The 25,874-nt window shown below is 48.4% G+C and overlaps 1 protein-coding gene across 3 annotated transcripts in view; it reads left to right on the top strand.

Annotated features, from left to right (window-relative positions):
• The window catches only part of COL4A6 (collagen type IV alpha 6 chain), a 269,640-nt gene that overhangs the window by 224,433 nt on the left and 19,333 nt on the right, over positions 1-25,874 (top strand). For 2 of the 3 annotated variants that reach the window (XM_059156531.1, XM_059156530.1), the window contains exons 12-30: positions 505-597; positions 1,908-1,961; positions 6,554-6,613; positions 7,633-7,677; positions 8,145-8,198; positions 9,449-9,518; positions 10,489-10,596; positions 11,750-11,890; positions 12,684-12,788; positions 13,823-13,983; positions 14,477-14,656; positions 15,227-15,410; positions 18,281-18,334; positions 20,940-21,011; positions 21,297-21,404; positions 22,474-22,695; positions 23,099-23,260; positions 24,910-25,080; positions 25,717-25,860. In XM_059156531.1, coding sequence (XP_059012514.1) covers positions 505-597; positions 1,908-1,961; positions 6,554-6,613; positions 7,633-7,677; positions 8,145-8,198; positions 9,449-9,518; positions 10,489-10,596; positions 11,750-11,890; positions 12,684-12,788; positions 13,823-13,983; positions 14,477-14,656; positions 15,227-15,410; positions 18,281-18,334; positions 20,940-21,011; positions 21,297-21,404; positions 22,474-22,695; positions 23,099-23,260; positions 24,910-25,080; positions 25,717-25,860 — 2,188 coding nt within the window. The remainder of the gene's footprint in view (positions 1-504; positions 598-1,907; positions 1,962-6,553; positions 6,614-7,632; positions 7,678-8,144; positions 8,199-9,448; positions 9,519-10,488; positions 10,597-11,749; positions 11,891-12,683; positions 12,789-13,822; positions 13,984-14,476; positions 14,657-15,226; positions 15,411-18,280; positions 18,335-20,939; positions 21,012-21,296; positions 21,405-22,473; positions 22,696-23,098; positions 23,261-24,909; positions 25,081-25,716; positions 25,861-25,874) is intronic. The other variant, XM_059156532.1, reaches the window with a different exon arrangement.

The following is a 25,874-nucleotide window of genomic DNA, read 5'->3' as shown; positions in this document are numbered from 1 at the left end:
ATAAGCCATAGAGTGATTTTGGGAAGCTTGAGGGAGCCTGGGAGCTTGGCCTCTTCACCCCTCACGGCTGCCTTTTGTAGATCACACTGCCTCCAAGGAGCAAATCCAACCTCCAGTGTTCTAACTCAGATTTCACTGCCTCTGCTTATGCTCTTGGCAAGGACTGGACCAATTAGAGTCTGATCACCATTGCCAAGAGGTGGCCATTTTCCTTGCTCAAAGGCCTTTTCTCTCTCTCTCTCTTCTAAATACCCTTTGATGCATGACCCTGGCAACCACGAACCTGTGGTTTCTTTCCCTTCATCCATCTGGCTTTTTCCCTCTGGTACAAAATGCATTTGGCCAGGCTTATAATTCTTCCTACCCCTTTGGTACTGAGAGTTTTGTTTCCTCGGTGAGGCAAGGGTGAGGGTAAAGAGACCAAAGGAGTGGACAGTCTATTTGTGAATGACATCCAGAGGACAAACCTTTCTGCTTTGCTTAACATCCCCTTTGATCTTACAGGGGGATGTTGGTCTCCCAGGCCCTGCAGGACCGCCACCATCTACTGGGGAGCTGGAATTTATGGGATTTCCCAAAGGGAAAAAAGGATCCAAGGTAGTGAACATTTAAGCCTAAGAAATGCTAACCATCCTTTTCCTATTAATACCAAAGTTCAACTCTAATAACCAGACTCTACTGGAAGAAAAGAGGGTTCTGGGTCATGCTTTTTTGTTTGGAAGTGATGGTAAAACCTTTGTGTTATCCCCTGTGGAAAACTTTCTAAAAAGTCTTTGTTTGCATGTGAGGATATGAGTGTGCCTGGACTTCTGAGCATTTGTTTAAGTCATATTTTCTGTGGTTTGGTTTCTCAAATTCAATTACCAAGATGCTAAATAACTTAAAACAAATGTTAAGTACTTGTGCTTTTTGTCGCTCCTAACTCCCAACGCTCTCAATACTTACCTTGTCCCCAAAGTGCTGCGACAGGACACAAAGGGTATACTGGTTACTTTACCTTTTTAAAGAAGTTATTGCCTGTAAAACTTGACCCCACAAATCAGGTATACTGTCACCAAGTGGCAGTAGATTCCCTAATTCGCCTGATATGAACTACTGTGGCTGAAGCTGTGGACCTGTTTAACTGAGATACGTTATAATCTCTATTTTGTTGTGAGTGAGTGTAAATCTGGTAATTTTCAAATGCCTGTATGCTGTTAGGGTGATAGATACCTTTCAGTATCCTGCATTCCCTTCCATTGTAGGGTTCCCTTAAGTTTTGTGATTCTGTGCCTATGGTCAAGGGACCCAGGTGGGGGAAGGTGTTTACTCCCATTTCTTTAATTTTGTCTTTGTGGAAGCAATAGCTCCAGGCCCTCTTCAGGTTTACAGAAAGTAATCATTAATTTGGAAACAGTTTGGGAGCATATGAAAGATTACCTGTCTCCCTGATCATTCCCAGACCTTAAGGACCCCTTCCGAGACACAACTAGGTAAATTAGCATATTGGGGAAAAACAGATTACAGTGTTACAGGTTCCCATTCAAACTGTAATTGTTACTCTTTTCCCCAAACTGTTGCTTTCTTTGCAGCCTGAAATTTGCAACAGGGAATCATGCTGAATGGCTTCTGTCTCTAGAAAGAGAGCAGCTATCTGATCATCTTTTCCATCTCCCAATTAGCTTCAACATTTGAGATTCTGTTTTAGACAGTTTTCATTCCCTGCCATGGGTCTTGGTCTTTCCCATACCACAGGGGCTCCCCAAACTGATATTCTGGTACAGCTATTAGTTGGGGATCCTGGGTAATTTATACTATCTGACACCCTCTTTGTTACCCACTGCTGAGCTCAAGCAACTCATGGGATCCATATCCTTTATGTTCACTGTTTCCTGCTGCTACTCACTAATCTTTGGTTCATTTTCCAGGGTGAACCAGGGCTTCCAGGTTTCCCAGGAGCAAGTGGCCCTCCGGGTCTCCCAGTAAGTCTCCCCATTTGGTCAACATGTATTCAAAGACCTGCTTGGACAAAAGCTATAGCAATAGAAAGCTAACAGGAAGCTAACCTCTTCCTGTGATTATTGGAGAGCATTCTACCATCTTCTTTATTAGAAGGCCTTTAAGGAAATGTTCTTGTTTCTCAAACCCATGGGGACATTAGCCTGGTTCTCCACTAGGCTATATATCTTAGCAGTTATTAGCTCAAGTTGTAAATTGAAAACAGACCTAGGCTTGACTTCTGATTTCACCAATTTCTAGCTATGTGACCTTGGACAAGGTTCTCAACCTTCTTGAGTTCCAGCTTCCCTCAAAAAAAAAAAAAAAAAGGAGGGGGGATGATAATGGCATAGTTATGAGGATTAAATGAGATAATATACACGGAAAGACTTCATATGTGCCCGACATGTATTAGTTGTTCAGTAAATGGTAGTTAATCTTAGTAATCCTATCTTCACTCTCCTATCTGCCCTTGTATCTTACTGTCTTTCCCTCAACATGTAACTTTTGAGGGTGCCTAGGTCCCAGGCAGGTGGGTCTAGACATTCTGCTGCACCACAGTAAATAACAGTTAAAGAAGTAAAAGTTCTTGTCCTTGAAGAGCATTCATTCTAACGGGGGAGTGAGGCAAGGAGACACAATAAACAAGCAAACAAATGAATCAAGAACAGGTTGATATTGTAAGAAGAGATACACAAAAAGTTAAAGAAAGGCTAAGGTGATGGAGTGTGGAGTGAGAATGGGGGTGAGCTACTTTGGGCAGAGCAGTCACAAAGGGCCTCTCTGAGGAAGTGCACATTATGAAGAAGCAAGTCCTGTGAGGATCAGGAAGAGCTTTTTTGGCCTAAGGAACAGCAAGTGCCAAGACCCTTTTGAGCAACCCAGCAAGAAAACAAGCAGGTGGAACAAGGGCCAGATCATGGAGCCCTCTGTAGGTCGAATGTGGCTTTTTTGTTAAATAGAATGGGAAGCCATCAGAAGGCTCTAGCTTGCATTTTTATTAAAGATTTATTTACTTATTTTAAAGAGAGAGAGAGCACGAGAGGGGGCAGGGGCAGAGGGGGAGAGAGAGAATCTCAAGCAGACTCCCTGCTGAGTGTGCAGTCCAAAGTGGGGCTGGATCTCAAGGCTCTGAGATCATGACCTGAGCCAAAATGCAGAGTCCGATGCCTCACGGACTAAGCCACCCAGGGGCCCCTCTAACCTGCTTTTTTAAGATAACTCTGGCAAGGGTTGGAGGTGGGGTGTGGAGGATGAGAGGAGGCTGAGGGAGCAAACAGAAGCTACTACATCAGCCCGGGGGAGAGATGAGGTCAGTTTGGACTATGGTAATAGCAGTGAAAATAAGAGACAAATGCATGGAGTGAAAATGTAAAAAAAAAAAAAAAAATGTATACTTGTTATTATGGAGCATTTTAAACAAATGCCAAGAAAAAAGAATGGCATAATGATCCTGCTGCGTATTCATCATTTAGCTTTGACATTTAGCTACTAAGGCAAGCTGAAGCAAATAACAGACTTATTTCAACATAGAAGAATTCAGTATTTCTAGGAGATAAGAACTTATTTTTTTAATTTGACAGACAGAGATCACAAGTAGGCAGAGAGGCAGGCAGAGAGAGAGGAGGGGAAGTGGGCTCCCTGCTGAGCAGAGAGCCCGATGTGGGGCTCCATCCCAGCACCCTGGGATCATGACCAGATCTGAAGGCAGAGGCTTCCACTGAGCCACCCAGGCGCCCCGGAGATAAGAACTTTTAAAAAGCATAGTTATGGGGTACCTGTGTGGCTCCGTTAAGTGTCTGATTCTTGGTGTCAGCTCAGGGTCAGGATCTCAGGGTCGCAATCTCAGGGTCGTGAGATTGAGCCCCATCCTCGCTCCCCCTTTCCCAGTTCGGGAAATTCCCTAGTTGTATAGGTGGGTCTAGCCATCTCCACTGGCTCAGCTGAAGCCCTGGGGAGCCTGCTTGGGATGGGGCGGGGGGGAGAAGCTTGGACAGAGGGCAGCTGCGTGGTGATCTGCCTCTTGGGCAGCCATGCCTCTGAAGACCCGTGCCCAAAGCGGCCATCCCTGGGCCACGGGCCTGACATCCCCAGGCTCCACACTAGCATTCACAGCATGCCTACTCCCTTTACCACCCGCTTTACCCCTACCTCAGTGACTACGTCACCCCCCCATCCTCTTATTCCTGGCCATGTGACTGAAGGTGAATTTTTGCAGAGCCACTAATGTCCTTGAACCAAAAATAGCAGGAGACCAGGACCCTAGCCAGCAGACCTAGGAGCAGCTAAGCCAGTGCTCTAATGAGGCCATCCTGGACATGGGTGAGAAGGGGTTTGGGAGCAGTGGACACAGGACAGACTGCTCCTGGCAAGGACAGACTGTGACACGGTGGGGTCCCAGGACATCTTGCTAGAACTACTTGGTCAGCAGGGCCCTGTATGGTGCCTCCCTGCACTGGGGGACAAGCTGCACCTACATACCAGTATCTTGCCAGGTCATGTCTGTCTAATTGGCTTTAACTGCCCCCCCAACACACACATAAAGAAGTTTCTTTGATTTTTTTTCCTTTTTAAACTTTTTAGTGTTTTACACACACACACACACACACACACACACACACAGTAGCAAAAGCTCTCTGGGAAAGCAAGAGTCCGGAGACAGAAAGGTCTGCTTTTTATTTTTTTAAATTTTTAAATAAGATTTTATTTATTTATTTGCAAGTGAGAGAAAAAAGAGAGAGAGTGTGTGTGCATGAGCAGGGGAGAGGCAGGCAGAGGGAAAAGGAGAAGCAGACTCCCCTGTTGAGCAGGGAGCCCACCCTGGGACACAATCCCAGGACACCGAGATCAGGATCATGACTTAAGCCGAAGGCAGACGCTTAATCGACTGAGCCACCCAGACACTCCTCCTCACCCTACGCCTTTCTGCTTTCTGAAGCAGGAGGACAAGGTCCTCTTGTCTTTGCAACTGTGGGCAAGACAGGTAGACAGCATGAGCGTTCCTGGACCTGTTTCACCTGTTGCTTTGTTCTCTGGGTCATTCTATTGAATTCAACAAGGATGTATGGAATGACCTTGTATATGTGTGGCATGCAGTAGCGTGTCTTGGAGGAGATGGATGGGAGTGTGGTACAGACCTTCTGCTTACAGATTCCTGCATAACCCATCTAAGTACTGATAAGAGTCTAGGGCAATGTGGACTGCCCCAGCTTCTGTGGACAGGTCAGGGAAGGCCGCACGGGGCTTGGCTTTGGAGGCCCAGAGACGCATTCCACCAGATGGCAGCATGCCTTGGTTTCCAATTTGAGATGCAGCACTGCACTTTCAATTAAGTTTGTGTTCAACTTGACCCATGGACCTTTCAAGTAGAAATCCTATTCAGCATGAGGCCTGAGCCATAAGCCTTACAACTAGAGATGGAGGAAAAACAGAAAGACAAGTGGGAACCAAAGTCTGCTTTGAACTAGACCCTTCACAGACGCACTCTCCACGCTCTGCCCCACAATGGAAACGTTACACACACACATACACACACACAGAGTGGCCTACATGAAAAAACCATAACAATAGCTAAGAAAAAACCACTTGGGCCTAGAAAGCTAAGGGCTATTCAGCCAACTCCCAGGACCCATTGGAATGCTTGTAGTATATAAGAGGAAGAAAAAACAAGAAGCAGGTCTCGGGCACTGGGTACACAGCCGGCTGAGCCACGAGACATGCCAACATTTACTGTCTTTCACAAGCTTACATTCTAGAAAGTGTCATGGCTCCTTCCATTCTCACAATAGGCCTAAATGTTGTTTGCTAAAATCTATGTTCCAGAAATTCCACATTTAAACAATAACAGCAAAATGGCCTCAGTAAAGTCTGCTGTGAAAGACACTATCTACTTTGGTAGTGAACTCTTCTATACCTCAAGGGCCCATAATATGCTTGCCTTGGACCCAGAGGGAAGGAGGCTTTCTCACTCACTCTGCTTTTTGGATTTCTGCTTTTCCCTAGAGAACCCCCAGGTCATGTCCTTGGCTGCAAGCCCTCACCTCCTGTGAGCAGGGCAAGAGGGGTTGAAGACCATGTCATAGTGCCATTTGGAGTGCTGCTAGGGCCCACAGGGGTCTAGAACACACCTAGATAGAGAGAATCCTTCCCACTGAAGAGGATGACGCAGCCATCATGCCTCCAAAGGACAAAGTCCTTCCCTCTGGTTCACCCCAAGGATGAACACAGTTCTCAGGCCCTATAGGGGGCATCATAGCTATGTGGACTAACAGATGGGGATAATTAGATATTTAATAATTTCTCTGCTGTTAGTCCATGTAGCTATGAAGACATGTAATCATGTTTAGGGGGACAAGACATTACTTCTAAAACCAAGAGGGAACTTTGAATGAATGATCCAAACTCTTCCCCAGCCCTACAGGGGACTTCTCAGGCAGTGACAAGAGACTCAGTGTGGTAAGCCTCCCCAGTGGGAAGGGCACTGATTCAAAGTTAAGCTCCCTGCTTTGGATGGAGTCAGGAGACCTCTGATGAAATGGATATTATAACTTGTGGTTTCTTTTCTTTTTTCCTTTAGGGATTTGGAACTGCTGGAGAAAAAGGAGAAAAGGGAATCCCTGGCTTGCCAGGACTTAGGGTATGAACATAGAATGTTGCTTTCCTGGGTCTGTCAGGTTATCCGGTCCATTGGGTCCATTTTTTTGTCCTGTTCGCATCTTTATGTTGTATAAATTGATAGCCATCAAAGTTTCTCTTATTTCTCTTCCTCAACTCTCCTTTCACTTTGTCCCCATTTCCTTGACTTAATGGCTCTCTTGAATAAGGAATTCAGCCAACTTCCTTTCCTTGCCATCATAGAGAATTGTCTTCGGGATTAATAACGGGGTGAGCTTGTCCTGACTTCACTATTTTCTATCCTGGGGGAATGTAGTCTAGGGTGCGGATGTTGTAGTAATGGAAGAGGGCTGAGTATAATCTTTAAAGGACAGAAACAAGCCTGGGATGGTCTAGAACATAATGAGTGACATTTGCAGTCAATAATTTCCAGTAATAACCCCTCTTCAAGGAGAGGAAATAATTGTTAGCCTTTGTGATTCTAAGTGCTTTAGGCATTTACCTATTCGGCTATAAGCAATTGGCCAGCCTTAGCCTTAAAGAGGTAACATTTAGAGAACTGTGATTTTGGCTTAGTCATAAAACTCATTAAGAATCTTTTGAGTGTTCAGCAATGTTTGCCCTTTACCCTGCTGTTTATTTCTCTACTTTTCTCTACTCCCTTGTCTTGAAAAGACATAATCACCAGCAAAGAATGCAGTTGGGGTGAGAGACAAGAGGCCCTCCCACAATCTGTTTAAAAATGTCATGACTTGGAACTAATGCAGACTAAGTATAATACCACCCAGGCTTTCTACCAAATTCCACCCAGTACTTAAAATGCTTCCATTTATTTTGCTCTTTAAAAATGCTCTGTGCGGCTATTCTGCCTGATGAATTAGTGCTTAGAAGTCATTAAGCCAGGTCTAGGGACATTCTCATACCTGATTTTAGAAGCTGGCTAAGTTCTGAACTCAGTGGGAAAGCTTTGTTATAGAAGTCTACTGGCTTTTTCTAATGTGGGTTATTAATCTTTCTAAGGTGGATCCCTTCTCTTCACAGGGTCCCATGGGTTTGGAAGGATTCCAAGGCCCTCCAGGCAGTCAGGTATTTTGGTTATTATCACTAATCAAAAGGTCCCCTTGTTTTACTTAACATGGCCTCAGTCCAGAGGTAACCACTGCTTATGGTACAAATTGTCTACCTCCCTTTGATGGGTATAATCTCAGCTGCTCTCTTCTTTTGTCTTCATCCATGAGGCTGAATATCCAGGGTTGACCAATCCAGTGCCATTCCATGGTCCTACTGCTTCATATTATCAGGGGCTAGGAAGTCCAGCCCGCTTGTATTGATTCCTAGCCTTGGGGCCCATATACCTCCTAACAGGCAAGTTGGCTACCTCAAGCCAAACTGCCTTCTGGAACATTGTACACCCTTCAGAGTCAGGTAGAATCCATGCATACCCTGGAAGGTCTGCCAAGATCCCTATGCCGTTTGCCCTGGCCTCATCCAAAGACCAGTCCCTCTTATGCTCTTAGACATTTGACTTAGTTCTAACTGTGTTTCTGTCACAGGGCAAGAAGGGGGCTTCAGGTTTCCCTGGGCTTAATGGATTCCCAGGAATGAAGGTAATGTTGTTGGGAAGTAGAAATCCAGGATAGGGGAGGTGGAAGGGTGAAGAATTTCCATAAATGCTGTTTAGTCCATTTGGCCATTCTAAGAAAGTTTCACAGATGGGGTGGCTTATAAAAAAAAAAAAAAAAAAAAAAAAAAACAGAAAATTACTTATTCCTTGCTGGTCTGGAGGCCGGAAGGCCAAGATCAGGGTGCTAGCATGGTTGAGTGAGGGTCCCTTTCCGGTCACTGCTTCTCACTGTGTCCTCACATGGTGGAAGGGGCAAGCTAGCTCTCTCGGCCTGTTCTTCTAAGGGCACTAGTCCCAATTCTGGGGGCTCCATGCTCATGACCTGATCCTCTCCCAAAGGCCCCATGTCCTAATATCATCCCTTTGGGCATTTGATTTTCAAAATGAATTGGAGGCAGGGGAGATGCAAACACCTGGACCATAGCAAATGCCTACCTATGAGATGAAGTATTCTTTCCATATTTTAACTTCTTAAATGTTCCTCTTTCATGTGAAATGTATGAACCCTACTTTGAGCACACAAAACCAGTGAACCTTCCTTAGATACTGCTTGATCAGAAGTAGACTAAGAGTGGGGGTGGGGGGCGCGCAGGAGAGGGTTGCAGGAGCAAATCCATCTCTACAAGGAGGAATATTCTACTACTGACATTGCTCATAATTGCCACATTTTTGGTTTTATGATTGTTTTAAAATTCTCTACAGACAATGCATCCCCCTTATCACCTATACTGGGGACAGGCAGCTCCCACCACCCCCACCAGATATGCCACTATATCTGATTCTGATAACTGAGTCCCCCTGGACTCAGGACTCCTTTGACTTCATCTGCCTGAAATCATCTTCTAACAAAGCTTATGACAGCAGCAGAGTCCTGGGCCTGCTTCGGGTGGGAAAAAAAGTTGAAACTGCCCCTTCCTTTACACCTCTATGGTGTGGCAACATTGTCTATTCTTGGGATCTGTGTCCCAGACCCAGAAGCAGATGACCCAGGAGTTGGGTTGCTGAATAAAATTGGGATCCCTTATTTTTGACACGTGTGCAAACTGAGTGTCAAGCCCCTGGTGTCCTTTGCATTGCCTTCATCTGAAATTTACTGGACCTAGCAGGCCCTGGGAATCAGGAGTTGCAGAAGGAGAAAGCTTTCATTTTCCTGGGGGAATGGCTTTGAGAGCACATAGAGCTTGAGTGATAAGGTCATGGGAAGTTTGCGTTTAACTGATTGAATCTTTACAGGGTGAAAAGGGTGCCATTGGCTTGCCAGGCCCAGATGTTTTCATCGATACAGATGGTGCTGTGATCTCAGGTGCAACTTCTCATTGATTGGAGTGAAAAAGAAAGGAGTAGGGGTTACATCTATATACCCTATAATTGTTAAGAGGACACTTTTCCAGCCACTGTATCACTGCTCAAGCCAATGCCCTCAAGGGCCCCTCATGGGTCCTGTACTTGGGGAATGAAGCTAACTCCAATGTATTTGGGCAAAGAAGCCAAGGCCTCTACTCCATGTTTGTATTGGGTCCACCAAGACTAACTAGGGTTTTGGTCAGACTGGGCCTGGACTTGCTGAAAGTTGTTCTCCTAATGATGCTAGGGAAGGATTGATATCCTCCCTGGCTAGGCTAACTTCAGCCTGAAACAATGGGACACTTGGGGTCTTATCTGCATGATCCCATGCCTGCTTGGGTTTGACAACTGCATAGGAAGTGGAAAAGTATCCAGATATCCAACAGTGTTCCCATTGCCTTCTCCAAACATCTGTATGCCCACTGTCTCCTGCGACTTCTTGCTTAAGCAAAGTCTTCTGTGACTGTACCTCTTTTGCCTCAGTCTCTGAAATTGTTTCTCCCCTCTCATCCTCTCTGGCCCATGCCCTGTTCAGTAAACTCATTGAAACTAAGGTTTTAATTGTTGGTAGTAACTTCCTGGGAACCTATTGGCATAATGTGAATAGTAGACTTCAACACCCTCATCCAAGTGGTAGACATTTGAGGCATGACAGAAGGTTAATAGTAGTAAAAGACCCTTCCTAGTTCTTAGCAGATCTTACCATGGAAGGTTAGCCCTGGCTGGACTGGTTCTGAACACTAGTGGAGCCTTAGCTCCTGCCAGCCCATGATTACACGAGACCATCAGCATCTGGGAGACCTGTGAAGGGCAACAAAGAGACTTCTACCCTGAGGACATCTCCTTGCAACCCTTCTTAGGCATTCTGTGCCTTTGTGGACCTCCTCTGGGTTTGCTTACTCCTTTTTTTTTTTTCATCGTGATGCCAGGTTATCCTGGAGACCCCGGTATGCCAGGCCTCCCAGGACTTAAAGGAGATGAAGGCATCCAGGGCCAACCTGGCCCTTCTGGTGTCCCCGGCTTACCGGCTTTACCAGGTGAAACAAACTAACCACCCCCTGCACAGACATGCTGGTGCCCAGCATCCCCTTCGGCATCCCCATCTGGTCTGGGTACATACCTAGCCAAAGTCAATGGAAAGGTAAACTGTAGTCACTAAGTTCTCCACCACCAACCCAAGGCTAATGTATAGGATAGGACTTGACCAAGCAGATTTCCTTTGGCCTGCTGATGTGGTGTTGCTGGACAGACAATCCTTTTGGGGTTTGCAGTAACTGGAGGGGACCGGTGTTGGACAGCTGGAGCCCTGTCACTCTTCAGTGGATTTGCCATCCCAGCTGATGCTTGCCAGCAGGGGCTAACAAAAGCCAAGAGGGGTACAAAAGTACCCAGACCCTCACTCTGTGCTTAACTCAGACACTAAATAGCCCAGGAACCTATGACTGAAGCCACCATTAGAGAAGCACACCCATATGTCATTCTATAGTAGTGAATAGAGAAATACCATGCTAGATTCTCAGAGGCCATGATGAGCCAAATGTAAGTTCAGGCAGGACTTTGACAGGCTTCAGTTTCTAAGTTCCTTGGGGATAGACATCTGTAAGGATGCCTGTGCTTTGAAAGCAACCACCACTGAGGTTGAAAAATCAAAAAGGAGGAGACTGGAGACCAGGCTTCCTGCTCAGGTTCACCACCAAAAAGCTCTGCACCCTTGACCATGTTCCCCCATGTCCTCTGCAGCTGCCCTCTGCCCAAGTTTCTCCCCACCCCGATCCCAAGCAGGCTCCCCATGGCCTCAGCTGAGCCAGCGGAGATGGCTAGACCCATCTGTACAACTAGGGAATTTCCTGAACTGGGAAAGGGGGAGCAAGGCTACAGGGGAGCCTGGATGGGGCTCAATCTCACGACCCTGAGATTGCGACCCTGAGATCCTGACCCTGAGCTGAAACCAAGAGGTTGGCCTAGATGACTCCTAAGGACCCTTCGAAATCTGATGCAAGAGAAGGGCAAATGGTCTCCCCAATTCTTCCTTTGGAGGGAGTTCCCAGCATATGCCGCTGCTTGGAGCACCCCCGGAAGAATAGGATGATGTGATTTGCATTACTTATTACATTATTATTATTATAATTACATTATTATTATTATTATTACATTATTACATTACGTGATTTGAATTGCTTATCCTTCCAGGTATCCCAGGTGCCCTAGGGCCCCAAGGAGTTCCAGGTGTGAAGGGGGACCAAGGAAACCGAGGCCGCACCACAGTTGGGACAGCTGGCCCCCCTGGCAGAGATGGTTTGCCAGGCCTGCCCGGCCTACCGGGCCCACCTGGTAAGTTTTTCATGCTTCTCTTTGGTCTTGAGACTCAGGTGTGATCAGGACTTCAGAACAGTCATGATTCTTGAGAGAGTCATGATTCTTCTCATAGGAGAAGTAGCCAGTACCCTTGGTGCTCCTGGGTCAGAGCCCTGCTGCCACAGGCTAATGACCAGAGTGGTCAGAGCACTCACCCACAAGCAAGCAAGCTAAGGTCGCCTTGATGCCTGAAAGCTGCCTGATGACTTCCAATCTGTGTAGTCATTTCATCCTATCCTCTGTTGTTCCCAGCCCCTCTGTCTCTGGTCTCACAGCTCCTGAAGAAGCAACGTTGGCTCTTTTTCAAGCTTCCTCTGGTCCTTAGGGCTCCACTGGAGGCGGGGTGGGGGGTGGCTGGGAGCCTGAGACATGGGAAGCCAAGCCTGGGCCCTTAAGATGGTTGCTCCAAGCCTCTACAGGGCTTATTCTTATGTCTTCTACTTGAGCATGGGTTCTAGATTCTAAGAGAAAGGGTGGTCACAGGCCCAGCATGTTTCATCATCATCTGAGCCCCATGTCCATGTCATCTGAACCCTGGGAAGCTTATAGCCATTTCCTCTGTTGTCCCAAGAGCATTTTCTGGGGTAGACATTGGGACTGCTCACTTACTGAAGCTGTCTTGGTAATTCCTGTCCTCTCGGTGTCTAGTCCAGTGCCTGGAACATGGTAGTCCTTCTGTGTGAACCTCAAGGGCACAGGCCTTAGCAACTGAGCTGCTGTGCTGAGTCATACATGTTGCATCAATCTTTGTGTTTCCCTTTTCCTGAAGGTCCCACATTTGAGACTGGAACCCTACAAAATGCAGAGCCAGGCTTCCCTGGTCTCCGAGGAGAACAAGGTCCAAAAGGAAACCCAGGCCTCAAAGGAATGAAAGGTGACTTTTTGTTTTTGGTCCCCTTGGGTTTCTGTGTTCCCCTAAAATCCTTGCAGAAGCCTTTCTGGGGCATGAGTAGACTAACAGCTTTGGGAACCTGAACAGAAGCAGTCGGGGGGTCTGATTGGGGATTTGATTATAGGATTGTTGGCAGAGCTCCATATTTAGGGCTCAGAGACTGAGGCTGGTAATTGAGGTCACAGGGGATAAAGTGGTTCGCGGGCTCTTCTTCCTCTTCCTATGCCATCTGCCGGCAGAAGCTGTGGCCGGCAGCCCGGGCTATCAGCCCGCACACTCTGCAGCACTTCCCAGCGTGCAAGGCCAAAGGCCGGAAGTCGCTTCTCATTAACTTCAGCCTGAAGGAAAGGACTCTGAACAGGTCAAGTCCTGGCCCTCCAAAAAAGCCAACAGGCCCTAAGAAAACAACCACGGGTCCCCACTGAGGGGGAAGGGCTGATCGATTAACGCAGCCTTCGGCGGCACAGCTCTGTCCATCATCTTACGGCCTCTGGGTCATTCCTCTGTTGCACACTCTTGAGAGCCGGATATTAAAGTGCAAATCAATCAATTCATTTCAGTTGCGGCCCAGGCCAAGGTGGAAGAAGAGGTGAGACTGCAGGCCGAGGAGAGGTTTGGGGATGGCCGAGGGGTTTCAAGTACCCGAGATCTTTCCTCTTCTGTTGCAGAATGACCAGCTCACCTCAGCCTCAAGTAGAGCGGTCCTCACTTCCTCTTCCCTGATCTCAGTGCCACCTCCTAACATGTCACTACTTAATTAGATCCATCTTTGTTGTGCAGCTCCATAGAGGACTATTTGGAGGGAAAAGGAAGGGAATTGCAAGCTTTGACTTAGGATGTGAGCCTGGGCTCTTCCCTGACTCACCGCAGAGCTAGCCTATTTCCTGGCACCTGTTACTAGGCCTTCTGATTCCCTCCATAGAGTTGTTCAAGGTGCAGATCCCTGCATTCATATTATTCTTTTTTCTTGGAAAGGTTGTCCACTTTGTTTAACCATTGTCTTCTTTTTCCCCTAGGGGACTTGGGCTTCTGTGCCTGTGATGGTGGTATCCCTAACACTGGACCACCTGGGGATCCAGGCCTGCCTGGGCCCCCTGGCCTCATAGGCCTTCCAGGCATTAAAGGAATCCGAGGAGATCCAGGCTCTGGGGGTGCACAGGGCCCATCAGGGACTCCAGTAAGTCTTACCCAGCTTTTGCTGGGAGGGAGCACTGGGAGCTCTCCAGGGCCCCTTATTCCCACCCCGTGTGCTTTCCTAAAACACAGGAAAGAGAGATGGGGATAAAACAAAGCTTCAGGATTTGGATCTGTAGTATGAAAAAGTCAGACCAGATGATGTGCAAAGTCCCTTTCTGCATCCTTCTTTCCTCTGTCCCTCCCTTCCTCAATTCTTCCCTTCCTTCCACAAAATCATTTGCATTTGCCTAGCACACTCCAAGGCCCTGAAGGTAAAAATCAAACTAAGACAAGGTTACCATCCTCAAAGATTTAAACTTTGAGAAAGGATAAGAAAATCGGTGGGCAGCTGTGCTCTAAGATGATGATATATTCAAGTGCCCAGAGCGGTGCTAAAAGGGACCCAAGGATCTGTTTCAGGTCAGACCTAGGCTGGGTGCCTGAGTCCTACCCTGTCTCCATCTCCTGATTCTGCCCTTTTGTCTCTTTACCAGGGTTTATTTGGGCCTCGCGGTCCTGTGGGCCCCAAAGGAGAGAAAGGAGAACCGACTCTCAGTTCAGGATCAGGGTTGCCGGGGGAGCAGGGTGACCCTGGCCCCCAGGGGCTCCCTGGGGAGACCGGAGCCCCAGGCAAGGATGGAATACCCGGCTTGCCAGGTCTGCCAGGCCTCCCGGTAAGTTGATCATTACTGGGTGACGAACTCTATAAATCCTCACATCTGACTTCAATCAGCAGTGGGGGGCAGTTCTGATGGCCACTAGACCATGAGACAGGGCAGAACAGAGTCCCCAGCATCTCTTCTGGCCTTGGCCACTAATGCTTTCTGCTCTGTGCTTCTCCTTTCAGTAAGATGGGAACCTTTCTCTGGGCCTGGGTCACATTCTCAGTTGATAAACCCCCGTAACCACTGACTCTATTGCTTAAAATGCTTCAACTTCTCACTAGCTTTCCCCTGCAAGTAATCCAGCAGCTTTCTGGGCCCCCAAGGACTGTTACCCTGCTCCTGTTTCCTAACCCCCTCTCCACCACTGATCTAGGAGGTTTTGCATGATCAGATCTCCGGGGGTTGACTAGCTTCGTTCCCATTAACCAAACCAGAGGAATTGATTGAGAAACTAGAGGGATTGAGGATTTTAGCCAAAAGTGAAGCATTGGCCACATTGGTTACCTCTTTCCTATGGTCGGAAGCCTCTCCTGATCCGTCTTTCAATTGGGATTTCATTCTTTCTTCTGTGTTGCCTAGGGTGACGATGGACAGGGCTTCCCAGGTGAAAAGGGCTTCCCAGGACTTCCTGGTGAAAAGGGCCACAGTGGTCCAACTGGGCCCCCAGGAATTGGGCTACCTGGATCTCCTGGACCTCGAGGGCTTCCTGGAGATCAAGGAATCAATGGATTACCAGGTCAACAAGGCCTCCCTGGACTTCCCGGTAAGTCATGGAATCAGATGGCCTGAGCCTTGAAAAACTGACCCCCAGTAGAGTATGGCTATGACCCAGGTACATTAAATGTGTCAGATGAATAGCCTTGGCTGATTGCAATTTCTAAGGGATTTCATGCAGAAAAGAATCGTAATTATGCCATGGTACACACTGCACAGAGCAATGTAGATTTCAGTCCTACTTAGTGAGAAAACTTGGTAACAGACCAGTCTGAAAAGGTAACAGAGCTGCCTTGGGAGCTTATGAGAGCATAGTCTCTGGGAAATTTCAAGCAGATGCCGGATGGCCATTTTGTTATAATTACCATCAAAGTAATGAGCTGGAGATGGGATAGGTGTCCTCTAAATTAGATGGTAATGTCATCAGACCTTCACTCCTGAGGTCTCAGATTGACAAGAGACCCTACCCGTATCTAGTCTTATCGCTATTTTCTACCTTAAATCCTTCCCACTTAAAGAGCTTCTCTTTGTTCCTAAATTGCTGGAATTCTAAGGAGTGACAGCCCTGCTTGTAGATGGCAAAGGGGCCATGCTAATAACTTGCCTTCTTCCAGAACAGCTCTTCATTCCAACTTTGGCTTCCATTTGGGAACCACCCTACTTATGGTTATCTGAAGTTTGGAAACTTGAAATTCATCTCTCATTCTTCATTCGCTGTGCTTCTTATGTTCTTTCCTTCCTTTTCTTGCTGTCAATGTCTTGTTATCTCGTGCCCAGCTTATCAAATATACCTCCATTCCTGTTAGAATAAGTGGAGGGTTGAAAGGAAGGATGGGTGGTTGGATAGATGTGTGGGTGAATGGGTGAATGGCAGCAACTTCCTATGTGGCTTCTCCTCTCCTACCTCCAGACTTTCGCCCACTCAATTCTGCTGTGAACACTGCTGCCAGTGTAATGTTTGTAAATTATTGCTGTCATTGTGTTTCGCCCTAGTATGAAGCCACAAATGATGGCCTTTTTCTGGAATGTTCTTCCTTGATTTTCTATTTCTGAACTGTTCTTCCTCTTTTTTTCTATGCAGCCAGGTTTTACCTGTCTTTCAGGGTACAAGCCCCACTTTTCCACTAAGCCTTCTCTTGACCTCCCCAGAATGTCACTGCCACTTCAATTATGTATTTTCTTCTGTTAATGTTTTTGCTTTTCCCAACTGCTTCGTAAGCATCTGCATGCTAAGGGAGGCAATCCTTTTTGGCATGTCTCAATTTGCCTAGTACAATGCAAATTCCTTAAGAGACTAACATATACTTGCAGAAAAAGGGAATTCTCAGTAACCAAAGGGCCATTTCTTAGGCCCGTTTCTTCTCTTTCTACCTTGACACCTTGAAGAATTACCAAAATAAGAAGACAGAAACCAGAGCATGTCAATTTTTATTTCCCATAAAATCTACTTGTGTACGTTGCTATAACAAGGATGATAGTACAGGTTAAGAATCAATGATTCAAGATTCTTAAAACCAAGTCAATATTTCAGTTTATAGATTCCTATGAAGGCAGTAAGGAATTTTTTTTATCAGACTCAATCATCCTGCCTTTTGCAAGTCCTGGTGTCAGCCACAGCTTTGCATCCAGCTCTGTTCCCAGGGACATTATTCCTGGTCATTCCATTGCTCTTCTGCCAACTGGGTCTTTATTCTACTGGGTTTTAAACTGAGCTATACTGGGTTTTAAACTGAGCTATACTGGGACGGTGCACACATACTTACGTGCGCTCAAATCGGATATTATCAGCATTCCGATTGCTTGACAATAGGCTGAGTCAACAGAAAGAGGCCGATGGGACCATTCCTACCCTAAACATCACTAGGTCCCAGACACAGAAAGCTCTTGGGGATATAGTTCTATAGTAAACTCTAGCCTGGGAGATGCCTTATGCAGAAAATGGTCTTGTTGCAGTAACAAGATTTTTCAAAAAATTACTTCAACTAAGAGCATGAGCTTTCTTTTTTCTCTCCATGGCAACCAAACATAACTCCTCAAAACAAGCGATTTTGTTCCACACATTTTTAAAGACACATAACCTGTGAGCTCTAGACATTGAATTTTGGCCATTACTTTTGCTATGAAAACTGAAGATGAGATTCTGTTTTTCTTTTTCTAAAGAGAGTGTACAGATGGCTGGGTGAGTGGGCAGGGGCAGGAGAGAATCTGAAACAGGCTGCCCTACGCCCTACCCAGAGTCTGATGTAGGCCTCCATCTCAGCTCTGAGATCAGACCTGAGCCAAAATCAAGAGTCTGATACTTAACGAACTGAGCCATTCAGATGCCCCCGAAGATGCTGTTCTTTTTTTTTTTTTTAAGATTTTTTACTTATTTATTTGACAGAGAGAGATCACAAGTAGGCAGAGAGGCAGGCAGAGAGAGAGAGAGGAGGAAGCAGGCTCCCTGCTGAGTAGAGAGCCCGATGCGGGACTCGATCCCGGGACCCCGAGATCATAACCTGAGCCGAAGGCAGCGGCTTAACCCACTGAGCCACCCAGGTGGCCCCGAAGATGCTGTTATTAATGTACTCACTCCAACCAGCCCTGGCCCAGGCTAGGATGGCTGCATTGCCAGGAAAGGGAATGTAGTCATTAGAAGCCTTTTACTCGAGTGGTGTGACTTATTACAAACCTTGGACAAGCAGACAACTGGCTGTTTCCAAAGAGGCTCTCAACCAGATGCTCATAGCAATCATTCACCCTGGTTATTGCCGACACAGCTACAGTGTCCTTGATCCCCGTGTGCATGTCAGCTCTCTCCCTTCAATCCAGACAGGGAATGTGATATGTAGGCATACCCAGACTGCAGCCCAGATGTAACCTAGGGCCTCAGGGAACTCCCATCCTGGTTTAATTTTCTTCTTTACTCGATTGGTCTAGGTGACTGCTGCTGCAGGGAGAGCATTGGTAAAGGAGACTTAGTCACAGAGGGAGGTGAGCACTAGCTCAGTCTTGAAGTTCTCGAACACCAGTGTGGGCAAAAGCTCCTTTCCTTTTCATTCACCTCTATCTCAGACACTCATGATGGTCTGAGCACCACACTAGAGCCTCTGGTTGGTTGGTGGGGGGGGGGGGTTGTGATCCTAAGGCTGGGGCACAAAGTAGTAAGTAGGCTTGATTTCCTTCACCATGCATGCCAATGGCTTCGCTGATGTCTGCCTGGAGCCCCTTCATTTGGTGAACTTAACTGGGGCCATAACTTGCCTTGGGAGTTACCCGGAAGGATGTATATGTGTCTGATGTTCATTCAGGGGACCCCGAGTAAATGGAGATGTTAGAATCTCAAGAAACAGAGGTGCTTTTTATTCTGAAGTTGCCTCTGGGCAGTAACAGGGACAATTTGGATTAATTAGCTCCAGCATTGGACTTGCAAAAGAGAACTCAGAGATAATTTCTGCTTTGTCGGGGGAGGAGGCTCTGAATTCAGGATAGAAAGTAGAAGACAGAGGAGTAAAGTGAAAGAGCCAGATGCCAGGGTGACTTGAAGTTCTTCCCTCCTGAGCATTTCAACCCTCCGCTTGCAATACACAAGGGTGCTGGGGTGCATGGGTCTTTTCCAAATGCCGGTCCTTGGCCTCATCCTCTAAAGGTTTGTTTTTATCTGGCTATCACAAGGGAAAAGAATTTATGAAACTTATCTGATGACTAGAGTGAGGATGGATGTTCATGTTTGCAGCCAGCACAGAGTTATTTGGATTTTACCCTTTATTTTGTAAGATTGAAAGCCACGGATCTGCATGTTTGTTTGATGCGCTGGAGTCAACAGGCTACTGAAATGGCGAGGACATGAGAACCTTCTGCAGGGTCCCTCTCACGCTAGCATCCAGGGAGGCTGCTTTTCAGCCTAGTCCAAAGGACAGAGGCCTAAGCTGAGCACAGGATTGGCAGCCTTTACTCAGCCAAGCATCTTCTCATGTTGAGCTTGCCCACCATGTCTAGTTCTACAGTATGGAAATGGCCCTCAGAAACAGCCCCATCATCCCAAAGCCTGGAAGGATGGAGTTGGGTGTGACCACCTACGGGGGAAGATCAGGCCCAAAGGTCCTCTCCCCAGCTGCAGAAGACTCTCAGAACCTGAGGTCTAGAAGGCAGATAGTGGTTCCCCAGGCTACAGACTATTGTCGCTAACCAGACTAACGCAGAAACCAGGGGATGGCATTGGAAGTGTCTTCTGAATAATCCTCCTTAAATAAGATGATTTTTAAAAATGCCCATTCACTGAGGAATGGCTGGGGAGCTGGGCACCAGGAAAAACACTGCTAGCATCATATTGTGTCTTCCTCACCAACACCATAGGAGAAAACAGCTCCCATTTGATGCCTGAAGCTCAAAGAGGTTAAAGTATCTTGCCCCCATGACGAGTGAGTAGCCGAACTAGGATGTAAGCTCACATCTCTCTGGCCTCAGAGCCCAGCATCTTAACCAATACACTATACTGTTCAATTCCCCATTTTGCTTTCAGACTGGAACAAGTGGAGGAAGAATGGCAGGAAGTTGAGTATGTGAACTGAATCATAGCTTGTATACATATCTGTATGAAATGCAATTTGTTATTTCCTTTAAGTACGGGTGAAAGCTATAGCAGTTTACTGGAACTGTTGGCTCTGTGGCTTTTAGCAGACCTTGGGGGATTGTTTTAATGAATAGGCAAGACTAATTTTAATTAGCATAGCAATTGTTTGTAAATGGCACTTGAGGGACTCGACATGCAATTTGTTCATCAGCATTTTATTAAACGTCCCCTCTGTGATCTTATATAGACTCTTTATTTGCATCATGAACGAGCAGGGAGGAATTTGCTAGCGGAAGGGCTGGGCATGCCAATTTCAATGTCTCAAACACTGAAATTGACTACTGCTTCTCCCTGAGTCACAGAGTTGACTTTTTCAAAGGAGGAGCTGAGGGAAGGTTCACTGTTGGTCTGTCACAGCCAAGAGCATGGCCTTCAGTGTTTGCCTAGCACAGAAATCCAGCTACCTTCAGACCAGGGCCATCATCAGTAGGTTTCTGGAGATCTCAAATGGGGTGGGGCAAAAGAACACAATGGGTTGTTTTCATTTCAAGAAAAGGACAGACATGTAAACTTGAGGGGTCTTGGCTGCAAGCCCTCCAGTCTAGTCACCTGGCCATAATGGATCCTCAGGATGAACCCCAAGCCCCCATTGTAGGGACAGGCTCCATATGAGGGTGGGATGAGTAGGCAGTTCCCCTTTGCTGCTGCTCCTACAGAGGTTATCTTTCAGAAATCTTGTTAGGTGACATCTGCTGCATAGGTGACTGCCTGCCCACTGGGCATTGATGATTTAGGAAGTGGCTTTCCGGCACTTGGCCCCTAGGGGTACCATGATCTACAAGCCTCTGCACTAGGAGTAACTCCCAAGAGCTTCTGATGTCAGGATTCTTCTGCATGGGCTGCCAGCTGCTGGGTGGGAAGAACTTGGTTGTGCCATCCAAGGGGATGGGAATAAAGTATCATGCTAGCGGGAAATCAGTTCTGACTCGGTGGGCTCACTGGATGCTTCCATGTCACCACTTACAGGGATCACCTTGCCATGTATAATTCCTGGGTCCTATGGTCCATCAGGCTTACCAGGAGTTCCCGGATTCCCAGGTATGGCATAAGGCCAGAGAATGCCACTGAGCACGCTAGTAAGGGCCAATGAGCCCACGGAAGTGGCATGTTGGCAGCATTTGGGGGGGGAGAACCACATTCCTCCTGAGAGAGCGGCCTTGAACACTGAGGAAATAGAATGGCTCTTGGAGAAGTCTGTGTGGGGAGGTAAGGGTAGGAGCCCGTCCCCCCACCCGAGGGACCAGGATTCTTGAGTGAACATCCCAAGGGTGGTCAGCCACCCTGAATTTCCTTTCCCCTCACCACTCATGTTTGGGTTCGCAGGCCCTAAAGGGGCCCGTGGCCTCCCTGGGACCCCAGGCCAGCCCGGACTGCATGGGAATAAAGGAGAGCCTGGAAGTCCAGGATTGGTTCACCTTCCTGAATTGCCAGGTAAGGAATAAAGCTTTTCCTCACCTGCTTCTCCTCTGCTGGGACCATGGGCTTGAATCATGGTAGCCAGCCATCCACTGATCACGGGCAGTGAGGTCTGCACTCTGGTGTGCGTGGGGTGGTTTTGATTTCCTACCCAGGAGGCACAGGGCTTCAAGCTTGGGTGTGACAGTGAGTCAGAGTGCTCAGGGCCATCAGCCGGGACCAGCTGGAGTTCAGATGGAAAGTGCCTCTGCCTGAGGTTGCGAAGCCACTAGTGAGAGAGCTAGGATTCCCCCCCGCTCCCCCCTTAGCTGACTGCCAAGCCTCTGACAAGTTCTGGGCTCCATTCCTTCCAGGTCAGACAAAGAGATTGAAATGAGTCAAAAGGAAGGGGTTCCTTTCTACCCCTTGGCTCACACCCTGTTGCAAGCTTGTTCTCCATTGCACCAGGGGGTCTTAAACTCTGTTGCCAGATCTGCGGCCCCAGCATCACCTGGGAACCTGTTAATAATGCAGAGTCTTGGCCCCTCGGCAGAGCTAGCTCAGAAGCTGGGGGGGGGGGGGCTGGGGGGGCTGCTCAGCCATGTGGGTATGGCCAAGCACCCCCTCCCCAGGTAGTTCTGACCCACACACAGTTTGAGAACCACCCTGCTCTATAGCATGGGGCTTGTCATGGGCCATGTCCTCCATGGTTTATTTACCCAGCTTCAATCCCCTCCGACCACCCAGGAAGAGGAAGACATGACCGCAGGGGGGAGATGACTGCAGAAGAAATTGGGCCTTTGACAGGGAGTCCTGGGTATATAACCTGTGCTCTTTGGCCTGTGAAACAGCCCTGAGAGTGGGTTACTGGGCTCAGCCCAAGGCCTTACTGAGCTAGAACCTTCTGCAGCTTGCATGGTGCATCCCCGCCTCTGGGTGCATCCTCCCAGGACCAGAGGCTCCTGCCTTTCAAGAGAAGTGACATACATTATCAAAATATTAGCTTTTGCAATAGAAAAACCAAAATCTGTCTCAGGGATCTCCACCCAGACCTATCCCTTCTAAACCTCCATGGCCTTTTTATTTTTTGCCTCTCTACATTTAGGATTTCCTGGACCTCGTGGGGAGAAGGGCTTGCCTGGGTTTCCTGGGCTCCCTGGAAAAGATGGCTTGCCCGGGAAACTTGGCAGTCCAGGTTTACCCGGTTCCAAGGGAGCACCCGGTGACATCTTTGGCGCTGAGGACGGTGCTCCAGGAGAGCAAGGCCTCCAGGGATTGCCAGGGGACAAAGGATTTCCTGGAGACTCTGGCCTTCTGGGACCCAAGGGTGACTCTTTTTTACTCACTTACATAACAATCTACAGAAAGTCTTTCAGTGACCAGTATATCCTTGCATGAATAGACACCTGAGTCTGGGGTAATGGACCCATGAGGGGTGACACTGAAAAGCCATTTTGTTCTGTCTCTCACTTCTGGGGACTTTTTCTTAAATCGCTGGAGTCTGTTCTCCTTACTTCGTAAATCCCGAAGTAACTGTAACAGTGAGTTGGGTTTCGTGTACAGCCTCTGATCTGATTTGTCACTAGGGCAAGAGAAGCAAGGGCTGGGGCAGAGGAGGCCACCACACCGGGGATGTAACCTGGGCCAACGTCTTGCGCTGCAAGTTGCTTTGGTGACCAGTCCCTGCTGTCCATCCAGGCTGTTGATCATCTGTCCCTTCCTTTCATTAGGTTTGCTTGGGAAGTCAGGCCTGCTAGGCCCCAAAGGTGAGCGGGGCAGCCCCGGCATGCCGGGCCACGTGGGACAGCCAGGGCCCCCAGGGCCTCAGGGTCTGTTTGGCGTCAAGGGCAAACCCGGGCTCCCAGGTGCACCAGGCTTTCCCGGCCCTTCAGGTAGGTCCTTTGGAGGAGGAGCCCCGACTTGACAGCCTTAAGCCGGGGCCCTGGGCCCTGTCGCCCTGGGGGGCAACCACAGCAGTGCGCCAGGGGCAGGGTCTAGAAGGATCCTCGACCTTCTCAACCTCTCACGGTTCCCAGTCTCAGGGGGCCCTGGCAGTGCCAAGCAGAAGAGATTTCTGCACTTTAGCTTCCAAAAGGGTAGCACATGTCCCTCCCTGTCCCTTCCCCATGGCCTCGCTCCCCCTTTCCCAGTTCAGGAAGTGCCCTAGTTGTGCAGGTCAGTCTAGCCATCTCCACTGGCTTGGCTGGGACTGTGGGGAGCCTGCTTGGGATCAGGGTTGGGGTGGGGAAACTTGGGAAGAGGGTGGCTTCATGGTGACTTGCCTCTCCGGAGGCCGTGCCTCTCAGGACCCGCAGCCAAAGCGGCCGTCCCTGGGCCGTGGGGCTGACATCCACCCATTGGCTCCAGACTAGCATTCATGGTGCACCTGCTCCTCATACTACCCACCTCACCCCTAGCTCAGTGACTACGTCACCCCCTTCCCCTTATTCCTGGCCACATGACTGTAGTTGAGTTTCTGCCGAGCCACTAAAACCCTTTTTATCCCTTTTATCCTTCTGTGTTTCTGGGGTCTTCCCATGGGCTGTCCAGGTGAGAAAACAGTAGGCAAGCTCACAGGCTAACACCCCCACTGGTTTCCCTGCTCAAGGCATTCACAGACTATACACTAGAACCTGGCATAGCCAGGGGTCCCCAGACTCATGCTGGGGTGTTGGCCCCCATTGAATTTCCTTCCCTTGTTGTGGAATCCCCTTCCCAGCCCCCCATTAGAATCCTGGGGCTTGTGGCTACTGGATGCTTTTCAATTCGTGGAAAGCCAAGTCAGCCATTCATTGAGGTCCTTGGGGGCCCAAACACATCTGTCGTCACTGATTTAATCCTTTGGTTTTTTAATTTCCTCGCTTTGTACCTGAACATTCTACTTGGGCAGCAGCTCAGGAGGTTAATCCCATTGACCAACTTAAACCCCGGTGAAAGAAATCCCAGAATACCTAGGAGACCAAATGGGCCTTGGGGATTTCTACAGGACTTGGCACTAGGGGGTCTTTCAATCTTAAGGCCAAGGAACTGGCTGATTTAACTGCTTGCAAGAAGGATTAAAAGGGCAGCCCTGTCTCCATGGCTCCCTGGGAGGCTGAAACAATGGCTCAGCTTTAACCTCTACTTCCCCGGATTGGCTCAGGAAACAGCCATTGTGGCATGGTTCAGACAGTACGTACCAGGAAGCCAGGGTCCAGTTGCCTCCCTGGCTTCCCAGAGCCCCATTCACAGGCAAAGATGTGAACCCCATTCATAAAAGGGGGAAGAAGCTCTAACTGGAAGGGGTTTGCGTGCCCTGCCAGCCGCCATGCCACGCTGAGAGTGATAGCCATTGGCATGTGTGCTTCTCGGGGTGGTGAAAGCTAAGGCTTCAGCCAGCCTAGAAGCCTGCCAGTTAGCCACCTGCGTGGGGCCATTGTTAAGGGACCATTTCCAACACCCACCCAGCCAGCCAACCAGAAGCCATGGGAGTGGGCACCGGCCCAGATCTGGACACAGCCTCCCTTGACACTGTCCCATGTTCTCTCTTAATGTAATTCAGGACATCCTGGAAAGAAAGGTGTAAGAGGCGAGTCAGGTCCCCCTTCATCGGCTGGAAAGAGAGGCCTGCCAGGGCTGAAAGGCTTTCCAGGATCTCCAGGGCTGGTTGGCTTCTTGGGGAGCTCAGGCTCGCCAGGGAACACTGGGTTGCCAGGCCTGCCAGGTCTGAAGGGTAAGTGAAGCCGGTGGGATTTTCTGTGCTAAGAGGGTCAGGCAGGGCCAGTGTTAAGGGAAGGCTCCCACCTAAGCTGAGTCACCCTCGCTACTGGCTGGGTGGAGTGCTGAGCCGCATGACGCTGGCAGGAAGGCCCAGAACAGTGACCACCATGCTGGCTGTTCTCATTCGCCCCACCCCTTCCATGGTGTCCGATGGCTCTCAGTTTCTACTAGCCCACCCGAGGTTGGATAGGAGATGTCTCCATTTTATATAGGGGCAAATGACAGGTCCAAGGTCACACAGCCAATTAGCAACAGCACCCAGCTAGGGCTCATCTCCCTGCCTCTTAGTCCTAGACTTTTTTTTTTTTTTTTCCTGTGCCACTCGGGAGCTCTAACTTGGCACATGGTAAGAAAGGCACCCACTTCCTCTTTCGCTCCTGTCGCTTCAGTGCCATGTCCCTGTTTAGGGAAGTAGTATTATATGTAAGGGTTAGCAGCTGGGACTTTGGAGTTAGAGAAACCTGGGTTGGAATCCCTTCTCTGCAGCTGCCAAGCTGTGTGATTTGGGGTAAGTTATTTAACCTCTCTGAGCTTCCATTTCCTTGTATATCCAATGGGGATAATAATAGAAGGTCTCGTTTCATAACAGGTGAGAAGGGGTCTGCCGGGCTGGCTGGCTTTCCTGGGATGCCTGGTCTCCCTGGTATTCCTGGCGCAAGTGGATTAAAGGGAATTTCTGGCTCCGCCGGAAAAGTGGGACCATCTGGACGGGCTGGTAGTGCTGGTAAAAAAGGTGAGCTGGGGAAC

This window comes from Mustela lutreola, chromosome X (genome assembly GCF_030435805.1).
Source record: "Mustela lutreola isolate mMusLut2 chromosome X, mMusLut2.pri, whole genome shotgun sequence".
NCBI classification, from domain to species: Eukaryota; Metazoa; Chordata; class Mammalia; order Carnivora; family Mustelidae; genus Mustela; species Mustela lutreola.
This window is presented reverse-complemented; position numbering and strand designations above follow the sequence as displayed.